The sequence below is a fragment of the Annulohypoxylon truncatum genome, assembly GCF_022578515.1.
Source record: "Annulohypoxylon truncatum strain CBS 140777 unplaced genomic scaffold F4807scaffold_65, whole genome shotgun sequence".
Lineage (NCBI taxonomy): Eukaryota > Fungi > Ascomycota > Sordariomycetes > Xylariales > Hypoxylaceae > Annulohypoxylon > Annulohypoxylon truncatum.
In genome coordinates this window covers 21290-37563 of record NW_025953851.1, presented here as the reverse complement: position 1 = coordinate 37563, position 16274 = coordinate 21290, and the positions used below count along the sequence as shown (strand labels likewise).

Sequence of the window (16274 nt, the reverse complement as noted above, 5' to 3'; positions counted from 1 at the left end):
GATGGGACCTCGTTTATCCAAGAATCACGTTGGGACAAATGAATTGACTAGGAGCTTGGCCATGTAATCAGTCGTTTGAATTATTCGCCACCAGAATAATGTTTCATTTCTTCCCGTAGTCACTCGTCTTTGATGGTCCGATGTAAATCCTGCTCTGAGATATCTATGTGAAGTAGGTTCGCGATCTAGTAATGCTTTTCACTAGGTACATAAGATTAGGTAGTCAGTGATGGATTAAGCTCTGATTTGCTTGGTTATAATAATGCAATAATAGGCCGCACCGATATTGTTAGCTCGGTACGCCACCCGGGGCCTGATTCTATGCAATTGTGATAGTGGATTTGCAGCAGATAATTCATATCAACGAACCCGTTTAGAATGAAGTGCTTTCAATTGTCGCCAAGTCCGGCCTTGCTTTTCTTCACCACATGAGTGATGGGTACCATGATGCCCTTGTTCTCCCCAGTTCCCAAGGCCATTCCCTTTGACCATCCCATCTTTTCCAGCATCGCCCTTCCCCTATTTTCTGCCCCTAATTCTGCGGCGTGCTGACCCACGATGTCGCCATCACGATAAGTTAGAGAACTCTTGAAACGGGATTTGCCGTTTCGAACTTCAGATCGTTTGAGAATCCGGCTTTCGTTCACTATTTTTTCGTCGGCGTCAACGCGAGGGAACCAGGTCTGTTTGATGCGACTAAATGTTCTATCAAAGGTGTCTTGATCAAACGGGAGCGTTGCTCTCGAGCGGTAGAGAACCGGGTATCTATCCTTGCCCCTGCCCGCAGATTGCGACTTGATTTTGAATTTGTTGGCTACCATGTGGATAGTTTTACGAGCGCCCTTGTCAAATGGGGGTAAAATAAGTCTAGGGAAACATCAGTATGTCTTAGCACGCGGTGCGGCAACGAACGCCAAAGTAGCTTACTGTTCTTGAGAGCCGAGGAGAAAGGTCTCGAGCTCGTTGGCGAGATCATCAAGGGACATGCCGCCGAGATATTTGATTCGAAGATCATCGGGATTGGTATTTTTGCCGAGTAGCCCCTGCGATCGTAGTTCTTCCCGGGCTTTCTTCTTCTCCGCTTTCTTCAGACGATCCTTTTGCCAAGATATCTTCATAGCCTCCTCGAGCTCAGAGTCAGATACATCGAATGTCGGCGGGAAATTTTTAAGGCTAGGTCGATGCCAATCCATGAGGTCTAATTCGTCGAATGCATCCGCCATCTGCGTTGCACTTGGATATTGACCCTTCTTTTGGATGATTTTGGCGTTCTTCGAATCACCTTTCCTCTTGCGGCGTGGGGGGGCCTTGGTGGGTGTAAGCCACTCATCGTCGGACGCTTCTCCGTCAAAGAGCAAAACATCATCGCCGCCGAGCCCCAACTCCTCTTGTTTAGCGAGCAGGCGTGCAATCCGTTGGTCCTCTGTCTCAAGACGATGTTGCTGGTTCTCCACGTCAGTTCCAATATCCGATCCAAGGTCTGTGCCGTCTTTGCTAGAGACTTCGTCGGGAACCGCATCGCTATCAGTACCACCCAGGTCTCTCAGCACACTAAAACTATGAGAACCCATGCCCGAGTGTCCGGTATCTTGGTCGTTTTCCTCTCCCCAGCCCTCGATATTAGACATGTAATCTGCAATCACGGCGGCCATATCGTCTGCTGAGGCACCCTGACCCATTCTGTGGCGTCGGTTATGTCTTTTGGATTTAGGACTTAGGGAAATAAAATCGTCCGGCTTGTTGGAGAGTCTCTTGATAGTATCCACTGGTCCAACTGCGTCTTTACGGAGTGTCTCTTCGACTGCCTGCAGTTCAAGGTCCAGCTCGCGGAGTTTCAGAGAGTCGGAATTGGCGCCACCTTGGCGGATGCGATTGCGATCTCTTCCCTTGAACAGTATAACATCCTCACTAGAATCACAGCTGTGGTCAGAGTCAGGATCAGAAGAAGGCCCGGTCCTGTTAGACAACCGTTGGTTATCGGACGGTCCTTCACCAGGAGATGCAGACGAAACATAGTCTTCAAACGCGTGGACGTCCATAGGAGGAGCTATGCCTGCACGAAGAGGCTCCTTTGTGTCGCCCGCATTTTCCCGTGCTTCATCTGTAGCAGCTAATTGAACATTTAGATCCTTCAACGGATCCATCAGGCCAGCACTAATAAATGTGACGGGTTTGTATCTCAGTTTGGCATCACGGCCATAAGCTCCACGGCGATTAGATGCTGTGTTCCTAGCCTCGTCGGCAAGCGTATAGCCTAGAAATAGATTAGACTTGGTATAGGATAAAAGGATAAGCTGAATAATGGATGGACAAGAGAAATACCATGAGCTCGTATGAATCCTTGGGGGGCTGACGATGAGTTGTTGCCACCATATTCTCCAGAATGATTTCCGGAGGAGGCATCCTTGCGATGAGGAAATCGCTGGCCTTTTAATTTAGGGCCGGCGCCTCGCTTTTTATTTTTGGCCATAGTATCGCTGTAGAGTCGACGGCCTATTACGAGATGCGAGGAGGTAGAGAGAAAACTGAGGAAATTTAGTTTAGGGGGTTGAGCAAGTTGAGTCAGGTTGGGATGAGAGAAAATAGACAACTTTCTGATGACGATAATGTGGATCGGATCATATCTAAAAGTAGAAACCGCTCTGATATCATCAAATGGAAGTTAATCCCCTTAGGCAGGAACTCTTTGTGAAGCTTTAAAACATTGAATCTACCAAATGTAATCGGAAGTTCCAACAGCCTTAGGAAAGTATAACACATTACGCATAGCTGCCCTTGCCTGATGTCCTTCTGCCTTTGTGTCAGAGGTAGCACAGTATTTTGTTATCGATAAGATCACCCATGCCCCCATGAGCTTGTCACAAGGCAACCAATTCATTCAGCGCCCCCCTTCTCCCCGCTTATCCGCTAGTTACCTACCTAGTTAGCTTCCATCTAGCCAGCAAAGTCCACTAACTCGCAAGGTTAAAGAAGTCCTGAGGGCGGTGCCGGATGACTTACTGACTTCAAATGCTCCCAGGCTCAAAAGGTTCCAAGGTTCCAAGATTCCCGACTTTGTCGCTTCAATCACCAAACATCAGGTCTCCGGGTCTCCAGGTCTCTCGCTCATCACCGATCACCGAATTGCTAATATCATATCTTCAACTTTGTCTATAGATCTAAACACTGAATCCGGCCCATTCGCCCTCCTGTCCTTCGAATCGTCGTCTTCTGCTGCTCTAGTCATCAATTTGCCTTTTCCATTATCCAAATCCACCCTTATCCTCTTCTCTCCGTGAGAAGTTGACGGCATTACTTAATAACCCTGTTTATCATAGAGTTCTTTATCCTCATCTCTTCTAATTTCCTTAGTGTGCCTATATTCGCTGCGCTTGCTGTTGCTGTTATTGCTGCTATCTCTGTCTCGACCATCGTTACCACCGTGTCCTGGTCAACCTATCTCCAGGAGGGGGCCTTGAAAGCCACTGAAAGCTATTACAACAAACTAGTCGACTCACAACATAACCACTCTGCAATATGGATACTACAGTAGATCTTGGCAGACGCATTGTCCAGATGTTCTGGGATCCCGAACCAACCAATGATGTTATCCGCGACCAACCGGTCTGGTGTCTTGGATCTTCCTACAAGCTCAACAACAGCCCAAGTCCTAAACCCGACCCTTCTTCTACCTCCGCTCCAGCTCCAGCTCCAGCTCCGACTCCAGCTTCCGCTTCCGCTTCCGAGCCACCTACCAAAGATCCCATCCAAGCTCCCGCCAGGCTACCCGAGACCCCTCCTGATTCAACCTCTAGCAGCTTTGACTCGTCCTTAGCCTATGACGAGGCACCTCTAGATGGCGGTTGGCCTCCTGCCTTTCTCGATGATTTCGAATCCAGAATATGGATGACTTATCGATCAGAATTCGACCCCATTGCCAAGTCGCAAGACCCAAAGGCACTCTCTGCCTTATCCTTTTCCATGCGTCTCAAAAGTCAATTGAGTGACCAAACTGGCTTTGCCTCGGATAGTGGGTGGGGATGTATGATAAGATCTGGCCAGAGCTTGTTGGCCAATGCCATGCTCGTACACCGTCTCGGTCGAGGTATGTTGGGCCCCGCAAAGTAGAAAGGTCGAAGCCTTCAGACGCCGGTGCTAAATTACTTACAGGATGGAGAAGGAGTACGCCGGACCTGGGGGAGAAGAAGATCCTATCACTATTTGCCGACGACCCACGAGCTCCGTATTCGATACACAACTTCGTTCGCCATGGCGCCGCCGCGTGCGGGAAATATCCTGGCGAATGGTTTGGTCCTTCAGCAACGGCGAGGTGTATCCAGTAAGTACCTTGTCTCACATCCCAGTGTTACGACGGCAGTGATTAATCGGCGACAATAGAGCCTTGACAAATTCGACTGAACCTACGCTGCGCGTCTACTCTACCGGGGATGGCCCGGATGTCTATGAGGACAACTTCATGAAAATCGCGAACCCTGACAACACCACATTTCACCCGACCGTGTTACTAGTTGGCACGCGACTCGGCATCGACAAGATCACCCCAGTATATTGGGAAGCTCTTACGGCATCTTTGCAGATGCCGCAGTCGATTGGCATTGCTGGGTTGGTCACTATAGTTTTTTTCTCTCTATATAATGGTGCTGGAGGCTAACTAGAGATCACAGTGGACGCCCGTCATCCTCGCACTATTTCATCGGTGTCCAAGGCCTTCACTTCTTTTATTTGGATCCTCACTACACGCGACCCGCATTGCCCTATCACGAAGAACCCGAGGAGTATACCGAAGAAGAGGTTGATACTTGTCATACAAGAAAACTCCGACGACTCCATGTCAAGGAAATGGATCCTAGCATGCTTATCGGCTTTCTGATTCGAGATGAGGAAGACTGGAGGGATTGGCGGAGGAGCGTCAAACACGTCCAGGGTAAAGCCATCATTCACGTGTCAGACCACGACCCAACCGCACATATGCACGAGTCTGGGGGGCCCATTGACGAGGTTCAGACTTTGAGCGATGACGATGACGAGGAGGTTGACGTAGCGGAAGAATAAGCCGGGTTCAGGCGCAATGTTTCTCGGTTTGGTGTATCAGGGAATACCACTAGGTAATAGTCAGGCGTTAAGCGTGGATCAGGGGGATTATGAACTATCATTGGTGATGTAAATATCATGAACACTTACCACGGGAATTTGGCAAGCAACGGCAGGTTACCGCCCCAGAAGTAGCCCACTTCGGCTCTGGGGTCGTTGCAAAACGGAAACCATCGAGTAACACGTTCTTGTCGCCAAGCCATTAGATACGAGGGCAAATGTTGGGGCTGGCGGGGGAAATGATTGATTCCATTGCTGGGTTATTAGACGGTATATCGATACAAACTTCTGGATCATTTGGTAACAATCATCTAGCGCCGTTTCTTGTTCGAGTTTGATGCGACGATCTTTGTGGCCGCATGGCCAGTTTTCTTCAGGTGTTTGAAAAGCTGCGTTCTCGACTTGAATGTGTTATCGCAGGCCGTGCACTTCTACTCCCGTGGAAATTAGCTAATGTCACCTGAGTCGAGCTGGCCGGATAAAATCTTTGCGACAGCTTACCGTGTCGTCTTGCTGCCTCGAAGTAGCTTGACGAGCAGCTTTTTTCTCCCTTTTGGCTTTTGCCTTGCCCACCTTCTTGGTAGGTTCACTACTCGCGAGTGAGATATCTTCTACTCCATCGACAACATCTTCAATGGAGCTTTCCCCATCGCCCCGCAAAGGGTCAGATTCTCTTTGCTTCTCCGAGACAAGACGCTCTTCGATGACATCTCTCGAGGCATAGTCGTCATGTTCGCTCTCATCCTCCGAGTCGACCGTTGTGACACGTGAGCTTGCAGGCTCTGTATCAGTTCTAGAAGCTACTTCGGTTCGGCTAGATGCGTCCGTCTGCGTGATGCCGAGCGTGCTACTCTTGGCGTCAACCTTCTCATCCTCTTCGTCATTGGCATCCACGACCGGTATCTCTGACATCGATGTCGGAGTCTCCTTGTTTAAATCAAGGCTTGCATTCTCCTTCTTCATCTGCCTTTGAAGCTGCTGAACGGCCTTCGAGTGCTTCTTGCTCTTCTCGTGGGCTTCGTATTGCTTCTCACTCTTGAATGTCTTATTGCACACTACACATTCTATGTGTTCGACCTCGGATTCTTCGTCGGTCTCGGAGAATTCCCCTTGGTGCAATTCCTGGTCCTGTGATTGGACCCACTCGGGAATGGCGAAAGGATCGTTCATCTTCTGCTGATTTGCGGCTCTCGACCTGGCAGCTTGTGCAGCAGCCGAGTCACGCAGAATCTTCTGTCTCTCTGCCTCGGACTGGGCGTTAGAACCGGGACGGGGATCGCGCTTGCGAGCGAAAGCAACTAAGGACCGAACGGCATCATTGAATTCGCGTATGCCATCCTCTCGGAATTTCTTGTTCTCCTTTTCCAAAAGGCGTCGCACCCTCCGATCCGGCGCATCTGAAAGTCGCCATTTATCCTTCCAGGCAAACCCAAGCTTAGTAGAAAATTTGGACCACCTGTTGTAAAAGGCCTTCGCGACTATATCGTCATCCTCAGATGTACCAAAGGGAGGGTATTCGGTGGGTGGTAGACCATCCCATTCGCTAGCTGCGATTTCTCCCTGGGCTATCCTGTCGAACGTATCCTGTAAGATGGTAAAGAAGCTGCGAGGGGAATCGTCGAAGGGGATTCTTTTGTTAAAGCGGCCAATCAATCTATAAATTTCGTCGGCGCTAATTAGGCGAACGTTGTGATATTCAGGAGTTGCCCCATCATCAGCCGGGTCCTCGCCATGGAGAATGGCATCGCGGTGAGAGTCGTACCAAGCGCGCTCCTGCGGATCGGAAAGGACTTCGTAGGCGGCTTGGACTTCAGCGAATCTCTGCGTCGCGTTTTCGACATCGCCGTAGTTTCGATCCGGGTGTAACTCCAGAGCCTTTTTTCTATATGCCTTCTTGATCCTGACGAAGTTCGTGTCAGGACGGAGGTTCATATTCATAGAGGGGAGGCTTCTGCTTACTCGTCATCGCTGGCTTGACGGTCAACACCAAGTAATTCGTAGTAGTCTGCTTTCCTAGGCGAATTGTTCCTTGCCGCAGTGTCCGCGTAAGACGACTGCTGGGCGCCCATCGTGTGGATTCGGTTTAGTTGACAATGGTGTTTGAGTATTTAACCCTGGAAATGTTGATTTTATATATGATAATCTCTAATTTTTGCATAAGTCATATATATTTACCTACATACATACCTACCTATATGTAGAATGCCGTTGTACCCCGCAACCTAATAGGTTTAGGTATTTAGACGGTCTCGTTTTGCACAAAATAACCCCCGCATTGTACCTCAAAGCTACCCATCAGGTACATGATACTTGGCAATCCGGCTTGGCCTACTATGTGTACCTATGCATGTACATACATAGATAGGCGCAGAAATATGATAGGTCGCCTGACCACGCAGGGGCAAACTACCTGGGCTTGATCTGCTAAGGCTGCAGAGGATTGTCGCATCAGAGATGCCTGTCTGGTGGAACTAGGTAGATAGTACCTACTTGGTACATGTCGTACCTGAGAAGGTACTACCCTCCCAGTATTAGCGGTAAAACGCCTACTCAAGTACCTTGGCAGTACGCAAGATACATAGGGTACATAGAATTAAGTTAGACAGTAGGTAGGTACCTAGTATTAGTTAAGAAGAGAATTTGAATTTGGAACTTGGAAATGTTTGCCCCATGCATTATACATATCTATCTCTCTCCTTATTCTTAATCCCTATACGTTAGGTCCTACATATGTCTATTTGCCTACACATACATATATTCAGATATATGTCACCCAATCCGTACTCCTCGTTACGTCCCTGCTATAGTTCTGTTCACCCACCGGTACTACATCTCACATCATCACCACATTCACAATTATACGATTTCCACGATCCTCCTCTTGTTGTCACGTGCGGAAATCACTTGGCGGAATAAGACGATTAACTTAACTTATTGGCCTTTAAGCTAACTAACTGGTTTATCTCACATTCATACCGGTTCTCATGAAGTTTGCCCAGGAATTCAGGAAATCTCTACAACAAGAAGGTAGATCATCCTCTTGCAGGCCTTGCTCACAACTAGTCGCTTATCAGCTTTTTCTCATGTAGGCTTCCCTCAAAGATGGGTTAGTTCCGCCGTTCCCTACGGCCAGCTCAAAAAGTGTCTCAAGAAGGTTACAAATGAACTCCAGGAGCTTGGCCTGGACAAGGATACTCTGGCTCAGTTGGCCAATACTCAAAAAGACCCATCTACAGTGGCCTTTCACTATCATTTAGATGGCAAGACTACGGATTCAAAATACTTTCGACCAAGGTTAACTTTCTTCATACACTTAAAGGATGGTGTGGCCGTAGACGCGAAGTTGACCCCGTCCACAAGAGATTTCCTGAAGAAGATCGTTCCCAGGACCGAAGGCGTATCGGATCCGATGGTGGATGAACCTGGCCATGAAACCCTATCTCCTACCTCTCCTAATCCACAGCGACCTCCTCTATCTGAGGAGTACTTGTCGTCGATTCAACAGATTGAAGTACCTTTAGTCTTTGATGGCGAATTCTTCGACATCCTGCAGACTGATGTTTCAAACTTGGACGTGTTGCAAGAAGAAGAACAAGATAAGTTAGGAAAAGAGATAGCACTCCTGGGACAGGAAATTAACATAGCTACGAAACCATCGAAGGGCCGGAAAGTAAGGGGGGACCTGGAGACGTGGCGTAAGATCTTTGAACTGTACCTGGATGCCCGGGTCTTCTTTTCCACTTTAGAGAGTGATCATGGAGCTAGGACAAGTTCCCAAGCAGTTGAACAGCTGCGATGGTTTCAAGACCAGGTGCTATCGAGAAAACTAGTTCATGGCCTGAAGTTGAATAACAGCCGGCAAGCCTATACCAGGTTTCTCAACACGAACGCTTTGCTCCTGCAAATTCTCAAATTCCAGGAGATTAATAATTTAGCGGTAACCAAGATACTCAAAAGTTTGTCACCAAGCATATAACCTATTCGCCTTGACCCCTTCCTTACTAACAAGGACAGAATTCGACAAGAGGACCTCGCTAGGTGTTTCTCGCGTATTCCCTGTTACTGTACGATCCAATCACCTCTTAGCTGGGAGCGTGGCTAAGGATTTATGTGCACAAATGTCAACCGAACTCATTTCTGTCGTTCCACAGCTTGACGATTATCTTTGCCCAATCTGCTTTGCAGTGGCGTACTGGCCGGTTCGACTGGAATGTCAGCATGTATTCTGCAGTCGGTGTCTCGTCAAGATGTCTCGAAAAGGAGAAAGGTTCTGTCCCCTTTGCCGAGCTGATGTGATCATGAGAGCCGGTTTGGAAAACTTCGATAGTGCGCGTGCGGCATTTCTTCGCGAATATTTCCCAAAGGAAGTTAAAGAAAAGATCCGGGCAAACGAGCGCGAAAGGAATAGGGAGATATTTGGGCCTGATTACTCGGATTCACCTTGCTCTGTGATGTAAGGGCAATGGCGATTACCTATTCTTTTTAAGAAAATTAATAATCACGATTAATCCAAAAGGAAGCCTGGGCACGATTTTCTCCCAATATACCTCTTTCTCAACATGTCCTTAGAAACTAATTGGCCAGTTAGCTAGAAGAGCCATATGGTCTCTAAGCATCGCTGTCGAGCTCAAGTTTTCTTCGCCCTATGATGGATCTCATCATGATCTCGGGCGGATCCCAAATGATGTCCCTGATGTTCATCCGTTTTCTTGCCGGTATCTTTAATTCGGGACCATGGGTGGCGCTAGGCAGTGTGATATGCTCTTTGTTTCTTATTAAGAGCATGCCCTGTAAAGATCGACTTTCGATAACATCGTTATCCTCAGTGCTCCCTTCGAGACCGATGGCTCTCCTAGCTAGCCAACTTACACAGCCGTATAGGATCAACGCATCGGCTACAGTTCCAGCTTGGTAGATTCCAACCCCCCATGAGGCAGCTTGTAAAGGGTCGCCGGAACCAAAAGGGGTAAAGGCATTTCCAACATTATTTACGCCGATACACTTCCGTGACGAAAGTCAGCAATTTCTTATTCGGCGACGTACTTGGGAGATTTAAAATTATATTAGGAGTAAATCTCCGCGACTAGTTCGAGTGAGAAGCTCTCGCTGCCGAGACAGGTTGAAGGGGAGAAGGACTCTGTGTTACATACCGCGGATAGGCCAAGGTCCTTAATCATGGAAAGAACGTGCAATGTTCCACGCGGGCGAGCTTGCATCGTGTCTGCTGCTGAACTGGGGCGGCCCATCATGAACATGTCACTGTTAGGTAGGCCAACAAAATGGATTGGAAGCCCAGATTGGATGACAAGTTCGGCGAGATGCTGAAGGTCCGAGTTGCAGAGGACAGTGAGTTGTGTACAGTGCCCAAGGACTATGGTCTTGGAGCCCTTGGCGATTTCGAGCCATCTATGCTTCTTAAGGAGCTCAAGGACTGAAAATGTCAAGGGCGCGTTGGAAGGGGAAGGCAGGGCTAGGTTGTAGTCCAAATGGAAATCTAGGTGGAGATCATGGCGGAGGGCGGTAGCGATGGCCCACTCGATATTCTGCAATGATGCTTCTCGTGACTCCTCGACGTAGGGGGTAGTCCCTAAAACCTCAACATATGGAGCGTACTCTCCCAAGAGGGAGGTAATGATGGACCGGTTGGATTCTCCGTGGATGGTGGAGAAGATAGGATCCTGGGCAAATGCGCATATCTGCATATCTAGCAAGTGGGAGAAGTCGGACTTGAGACGGATCGCGATCATTAGAGGCAATGCTCCGGTGACATGGTCTACTTCTACAAAAGCACGGAGGGAGGTTACGCCCTGTTCGTAGCTTGTCGCCAGAAGCTGAGAACCTCGGAGGTAAAGGTCCTCTTCAGTATAGCGCTCTTTGGCCTTGGAGGTATTTGACAGAGCCTCATCGAAAGAGCCAGTCCGGGGAACAAGATCGGAATAATCAGGCCGAGTTTTTGAAGATGGGTGTCCGCAAGTAAGGATAAACGGTTTGTCGAGGTGTATATGTGGGTGGCAGAGGGCTGGCAGCAGGAGTTTAGGAGGTTTGCCGACTACACCATTGGAGGGACGTATTTGAGAAACCTTGCCATCTTCGACGTCGATATCCCATATGTCCATGTCTGTGGCGGAGCTCTGACATGGCAAAATCACATTGTTGATCTGCATTTCGTCAAGAAGTTCAAAGCGTCACTCCGAAATATATCTGTTGGGAAACCAGGCTTGCAAGTCTATAATATTCGGTCGTGTATATCAATAGAGTAGCAAACAAGAGAAGATAAATATTATCTTGATGATAATTAACTCTATAGAGAAAGTGAGTAGCGACATGTAGTCATGTACATGATATGTACTACGCCCATGTGGCATGTAACGGCTTTGAATCAAATGGGCATCCATAGATCGGGGTACCTAATGCAATCTTCATCTAGTAGGATGCACGGTGATGTAATGGGGGTACGCCACAAGTACATCCGCGCCTACAGATATCATGTATCCATGCATGTGTAACTAATAATGACCAATCAAGAAAGCCGAAAATCTAACTTTAAAAGTATAAGTCACTTCAAAAATTCTACCTCCGATCCTCGGCATCTGCCCTATTAAACAACATTCAAACCTTAACCCTGTATACCTATGGAAGATAGAATTACTTAACTCTATACTAGGTAGTTTCGCCGTACCCGTTTCCAAAGACACGCAGTCCGACCTAGCTGAGATTAATAACCCCATCGACCCAAACCCATCATCCCTCTCGTGTATACTTAGGTCACACCAAATATCATTACTTAACATACATAATCAATATGCCTTCAATCGAATTGGGAGATTCGATACCTCCGAATACTGCTCACGTGGGTCTTTATCATGCCCCTCAGGGGAATAAGGAGGAATGCTAACCTCTTTCGTAGGCCGTGAGTGTCTCGCTTCCCACCTGGAAATCCAACGTGGGGTACGAGGAGGGCGAGCAATGGGTCCTCGGCACTATGGTCACGGGTTATCCAAGGTTCTTTATCCACAAGAGCATACAGGCCTTTGGTCGCGACATTGCCGCCAGATATGGGACTGAAGAGCAGCAGGCTATACTGTTCCCGACCAGGAAGACGGCAAATCGATGTATTGACTTCGTCCGAGACAAGGCCCCGCAGTCTGCCCTCGCCAACCTTGGTGTCCTTCATTTGGTTCTAGATCCCGCCAAAAAACCGCCGGAGTCATTGCTATCCGCTACGCCGTCTATCTCAGCTGTCTTATGCTCCGCGGAGACATTCCCATTTGTTAAACAGTATTGGCAGCATTCCGGCGATGGTGTGTCAAGTCGACGTGCGGAATTCTGCCACGGCCTGTTTAACGAAAACATACTAGTCCCCGAGGAGCAGGCATCGCCGCCTCCAGCAGCACAGCAGAAGTTATGCCGGGGACCAAAGAGATACCGAAGAACAGCTTCCATCGACCATAATACGAACGGATCAAACGGGGCTAGCCGTCATTTCCCCGTGACTCTAGAGACGACCACGGATAATGGCACAACAGATTCACTCGAAACCTCGCGGTTCCTAGAAGAACGATATGGGAGGAACCTCGACCTCTCCCTGGTTCCCAACGCTAAGTCGGCTATCAGGCGTCGCATCGCCGGCGTCCTGACCACAGATATCGATTTGGAAAGCACTACCGCATTTCCAACCATGGATTCCAACGCTCGCGGGATCTCAAACTTCAAGGAGGACGATATATATCTGGTTCCCTGCGGGATGAACGCTATCTTTACTACTCACCAGACCCTCCTCAAGGCGCGAGAGCCTCGGAAGAGTATCAACTTCGGGTTCCCGTATGTGGACACCCTCAAGATCTTGCAAAAGTTCGGCCCGGGTGCCATCTTCTACGGCTACGGCTCTTCTTCAGACCTTGACGACCTCGAGGGTCGCCTACAGAATGGAGAGAGGTTCCTAGCTCTTTTCTGTGAATTTCCCGGCAACCCCTTATTGACTTGCCCCGATCTCGTACGCATCCGACGATTGGCCGATATGTACGACTTTGCCGTGGTAGTTGACGAAACGGTGGGCACGTTTGTCAACGTCAACGTACTCCCCTTTGCCGACGTCGTCGTCAGCAGTCTGACCAAAATTTTCTCCGGGGACTGCAACGTTATGGGCGGCAGCATCATCCTGAACCCGAACAGTCGGTACTATGACTCGTTAAAATCCGTCATGGCGAACGAATTCGAGGATACGTATTGGGCCGAGGACGTTATCTTCATGGAGAGGAACAGCCGCGACTTCAAGTCCCGTATTGATAGAGTTAATACGAATGCTGAGGCCATCTGTGACATCTTAAAGGCGCATCCACTAGTCACTAATCTTTACTACACCAAATACAACGAGACCAGGCCCAACTACGAGATCTGTAAATTGCCAAACGGAGGCTACGGCGGGCTCTTGTCGTTCACACTAAAAACTAAAGCTCATGCCATGGCATTCTTCGATGCCCTTGAAACAGCCAAAGGACCGAGCTTAGGCACCAACTTCACCTTAACCTCGCCATACATGGTTCTGGCCCATTATCAGGAGTTGGAATGGGCCGCCGGGTACGGAGTAAATCCCGACTTACTCCGGGTCAGCGTTGGATTAGAAGATAATTTAACATCTGTCTTTGCGAATGCTCTGAAAGCGGCTGAAGCATGCCAAGTTGGCGAGTAAATTACTCAGTAAGGTTGTTGGGCAGCGTCAAAAAAAGGATATCATGACGATATAGCGATGATATGAGAAATTTAGCACGAAGATCATCCATCATTACCGCCCTCTCCTGCCTCGTCCCCAACCGTGACGTACGTGTTTATCTTATTGTAATCACATGCGTTGAAAAGTGTATGTTAGCGAAAAGGAAGATCATTATAATTACCTCGTACGGCAATTACTATGTTAACTCGCGTATCCGATTCATAAATAATCATGTATCTAGTGATCTTAAGGAAAAGCCGTTAAGAGCTTGGTTAGATATGAACGCCGAGGAGTCGACGACCATGGCAACTGCTGGCATGAGAAATGTACTCGAACTCAACAGCAAATCGCCATTAACAAATCAAAGGCATCAGGGCGTAAATACACGACTTTCCCCAGGAATCGTCAGGTCGGTCAAGACTCTTCACTAGATAGTTCACTCTGTCCACATGCTGTATTAATTGTACACCATTACACCGATGCTAGCCTTCCGAATGTTTTGTTTTCCCTCTACCCGCTCTATATTTACACAGCTTAGAAGTGGATAGCTTTCGAGTAAGTTGCCATAGCCGCCTCCTTGAACGCCTCCGCCAATGTCGGGTGAGCGTGACACGTGCGCGCAATATCTTCTGTTGACGCGCCGTACTCTAAGGCGAGGGTGGCTTCGGCTATCATCTCGCCGGCGTTGGGTCCGATAATATGGCAGCCCAAGAGTCTGTCCGTCTCGGGATCAGCAATCATCTTGACCAAACCTTCGGTGTCCAAGTTAGTCTTGGCACGCGAGTTGGCGCTGAAGGGGAAGGTTCCAATCTTGTATGGGATGTTCTGTTGCTTGAGTTCCTGCTCGTTCTGGCCGACCCAGGCGACTTCGGGGTGCGTGTACATGACGGACGGGATGACGCCGTAGTTGACGTGGCCGTAGCCCTTCTTGATGTATTCGACGGCGGCAACGGCTTCTTCCTCGGCCTTGTGTGCAAGCATAGGGCCGAATGTGACGTCGCCAATGCAGCGGATATGCGAGGCCTTGGTGCGGTACTCCGAGTCGATTACAACACGGCCCCGCTCGTCGATCTCCAGACCGATGTTCTCCAGACCGAGCCCGGCAGTGTATGGGCGGCGACCAATGGCAACAAGGACGACATCTGCCTCGAGCTGTTTTGGTGAGTCGGGTTAGAAATGAGTTTGGCGCGCACATGTCCAGGCATGGGAATGGTTACTGACACTTTCAGGCTTGCCACCTTTAGCAGAGTCCACCTCTAGCTTGACTTTCTCACCACTAGGGTCGCCGCTGACCACTTTGGTGCTGAGCTTGAATTCTATTCCTTGCTTCTTCAGGACCTTTTGCGCCTCTTTGGCGATCTGGGAGTCCATGCCAGGGCCGCCAATCTGACCCAGGAATTCTACGACGGTAACTTGGGCGCCCAGTCTCGACCACACAGAACCCATCTCAAGGCCAATGATGCCACCGCCGATGACGATCATCTTCTCGGGAACCTTCTCGAGGGACAAGGCACCAGTACTTGTGACGACGCGCTTCTCGTCGAATTCGAGCCCTGGGAAAGGCGTGGATTCACTACCAGTGGCGATGAGGATGTTCTTGCCGACCACGCTTGTCTCGCCGCCATCGTTTAACTGGACCTTGACTTCATGTTCGCTAGCGAAAGTACCGGTTCCCTTAATATACTCGACGCCATTCTTTTTGAAGAGATATTCGATACCTTTGGTCAGACTTGTGACGGAGGTATCCTTTGCCTTCATCATAGCCGCCAGGTTAAGCTGGACATTGCCGACTTCGATACCTCGAGGTTTGCTATCGTGGAGGATCTGATGGTACATGTGGGAGTTGTTAAGGAGGGATTTCGAAGGGATGCAGCCAACGTTGAGACAAGTGCCGCCGAGCACGCCTCGCTTCTCAATGCAGGTGACCTATTCGCCGGAAGAAAAACCGGCAGCTTGTTAGAATCCCCTTCTTGTGCGCTCTATCGCAATATGATGATAGTAATGGCCGTATCGGGTTTGAAATAGCACACCTTTAACCCTTCCTGCCCAGCCTTGATAGCTGCGACATATCCGGCTACGCCACCACCGATGATGACGAGATCCTTCTCCTCTGCGCCGAGTTAGTTACGCATATACGTCTAGAAAGTAGTGGCGGAGCGCAATAAAAAAAAGGTTATTGACCGGCTTCAGTAGCGTATCCTCTTCTCCATCGCGACGCGGGGGCGATGACTGAAGGTAAACTAGGGTTAGGATTTGGGTTAGCGGGAATGCGAGTTATTTATTTTTGAATTTTCTTTTTTTAAGCTTCCGTCTCTCGAAGCTGAAGCTCGGCTGCGACTTACGATGAGGGAGAACGGAAAGCAGATCGGACAACGGTCCGCGGTATTAAACGACTGGTCAGCATGGTGTACTCGACTGACTACTCGCTTAGTCTACCTGTCTACAGCGAACAAAAACAAAAAAGGGACAGTAT

At 48.9% G+C, this 16274-nt stretch overlaps 7 protein-coding genes across 7 annotated transcripts; 3 read left to right on the top strand and 4 right to left on the bottom strand.

Moving 5' to 3' along the window:
• Positions 1 to 90: 90 nt before the first annotated feature.
• Positions 91 to 2800, bottom strand: F4807DRAFT_448648 (uncharacterized protein). The gene is made up of 3 exons (XM_047999948.1): positions 2323 to 2800; positions 928 to 2254; positions 91 to 867 (listed from the first exon to the last, which is right to left on the bottom strand). Exons 1-3 carry the CDS (start codon positions 2468 to 2470, stop codon positions 390 to 392), a joined length of 1953 nt encoding a protein of 650 aa, XP_047848692.1. The 5' UTR covers positions 2471 to 2800; the 3' UTR covers positions 91 to 389.
• A 604-nt stretch (positions 2801 to 3404) lies between these two features.
• Positions 3405 to 5300, top strand: F4807DRAFT_359291 (cysteine protease ATG4). Its single transcript, XM_047995547.1, has 4 exons — positions 3405 to 4084; positions 4150 to 4318; positions 4378 to 4602; positions 4665 to 5300. The coding sequence occupies exons 1-4, from the start codon at positions 3517 to 3519 to the stop codon at positions 5050 to 5052; spliced, it is 1350 nt and encodes a 449-aa protein (XP_047848691.1). The 5' UTR covers positions 3405 to 3516; the 3' UTR covers positions 5053 to 5300.
• On the bottom strand, positions 5182 to 7313 carry F4807DRAFT_448643 (DnaJ-domain-containing protein). Its single transcript, XM_047999947.1, has 2 exons — positions 7051 to 7313; positions 5182 to 6991 (listed from the first exon to the last, which is right to left on the bottom strand). The coding sequence occupies exons 1-2, from the start codon at positions 7158 to 7160 to the stop codon at positions 5548 to 5550; spliced, it is 1554 nt and encodes a 517-aa protein (XP_047848690.1). The 5' UTR covers positions 7161 to 7313; the 3' UTR covers positions 5182 to 5547.
• A 454-nt stretch (positions 7314 to 7767) lies between these two features.
• Positions 7768 to 9642, top strand: F4807DRAFT_359273 (SPX domain-containing protein). The gene is made up of 3 exons (XM_047995545.1): positions 7768 to 8118; positions 8181 to 9047; positions 9106 to 9642. Exons 1-3 carry the CDS (start codon positions 8076 to 8078, stop codon positions 9546 to 9548), a joined length of 1353 nt encoding a protein of 450 aa, XP_047848689.1. The 5' UTR covers positions 7768 to 8075; the 3' UTR covers positions 9549 to 9642.
• On the bottom strand, positions 9347 to 11451 carry F4807DRAFT_359281 (Metallo-dependent hydrolase). The gene is made up of 3 exons (XM_047995546.1): positions 10242 to 11451; positions 9639 to 10092; positions 9347 to 9564 (listed from the first exon to the last, which is right to left on the bottom strand). The coding sequence occupies exons 1-2, from the start codon at positions 11253 to 11255 to the stop codon at positions 9700 to 9702; spliced, it is 1407 nt and encodes a 468-aa protein (XP_047848688.1). The 5' UTR covers positions 11256 to 11451; the 3' UTR covers positions 9347 to 9564; positions 9639 to 9699.
• A 224-nt stretch (positions 11452 to 11675) lies between these two features.
• F4807DRAFT_359249 (PLP-dependent transferase) lies at positions 11676 to 14026 on the top strand. Its single transcript, XM_047995544.1, has 2 exons — positions 11676 to 11941; positions 11999 to 14026. Exons 1-2 carry the CDS (start codon positions 11894 to 11896, stop codon positions 13778 to 13780), a joined length of 1830 nt encoding a protein of 609 aa, XP_047848687.1. The 5' UTR covers positions 11676 to 11893; the 3' UTR covers positions 13781 to 14026.
• A 309-nt stretch (positions 14027 to 14335) lies between these two features.
• F4807DRAFT_465937 (dihydrolipoyl dehydrogenase mitochondrial precursor) lies at positions 14336 to 16205 on the bottom strand (the record flags this gene model as incomplete). Its single annotated transcript, XM_048002337.1, has 5 exons — positions 14336 to 14953; positions 15023 to 15727; positions 15832 to 15911; positions 15983 to 16041; positions 16144 to 16205. The coding sequence occupies 5 exons, from the start codon at positions 16203 to 16205 to the stop codon at positions 14336 to 14338; spliced, it is 1524 nt and encodes a 507-aa protein (XP_047848686.1).
• Between the last annotated feature and the right edge of the window lie 69 nt (positions 16206 to 16274).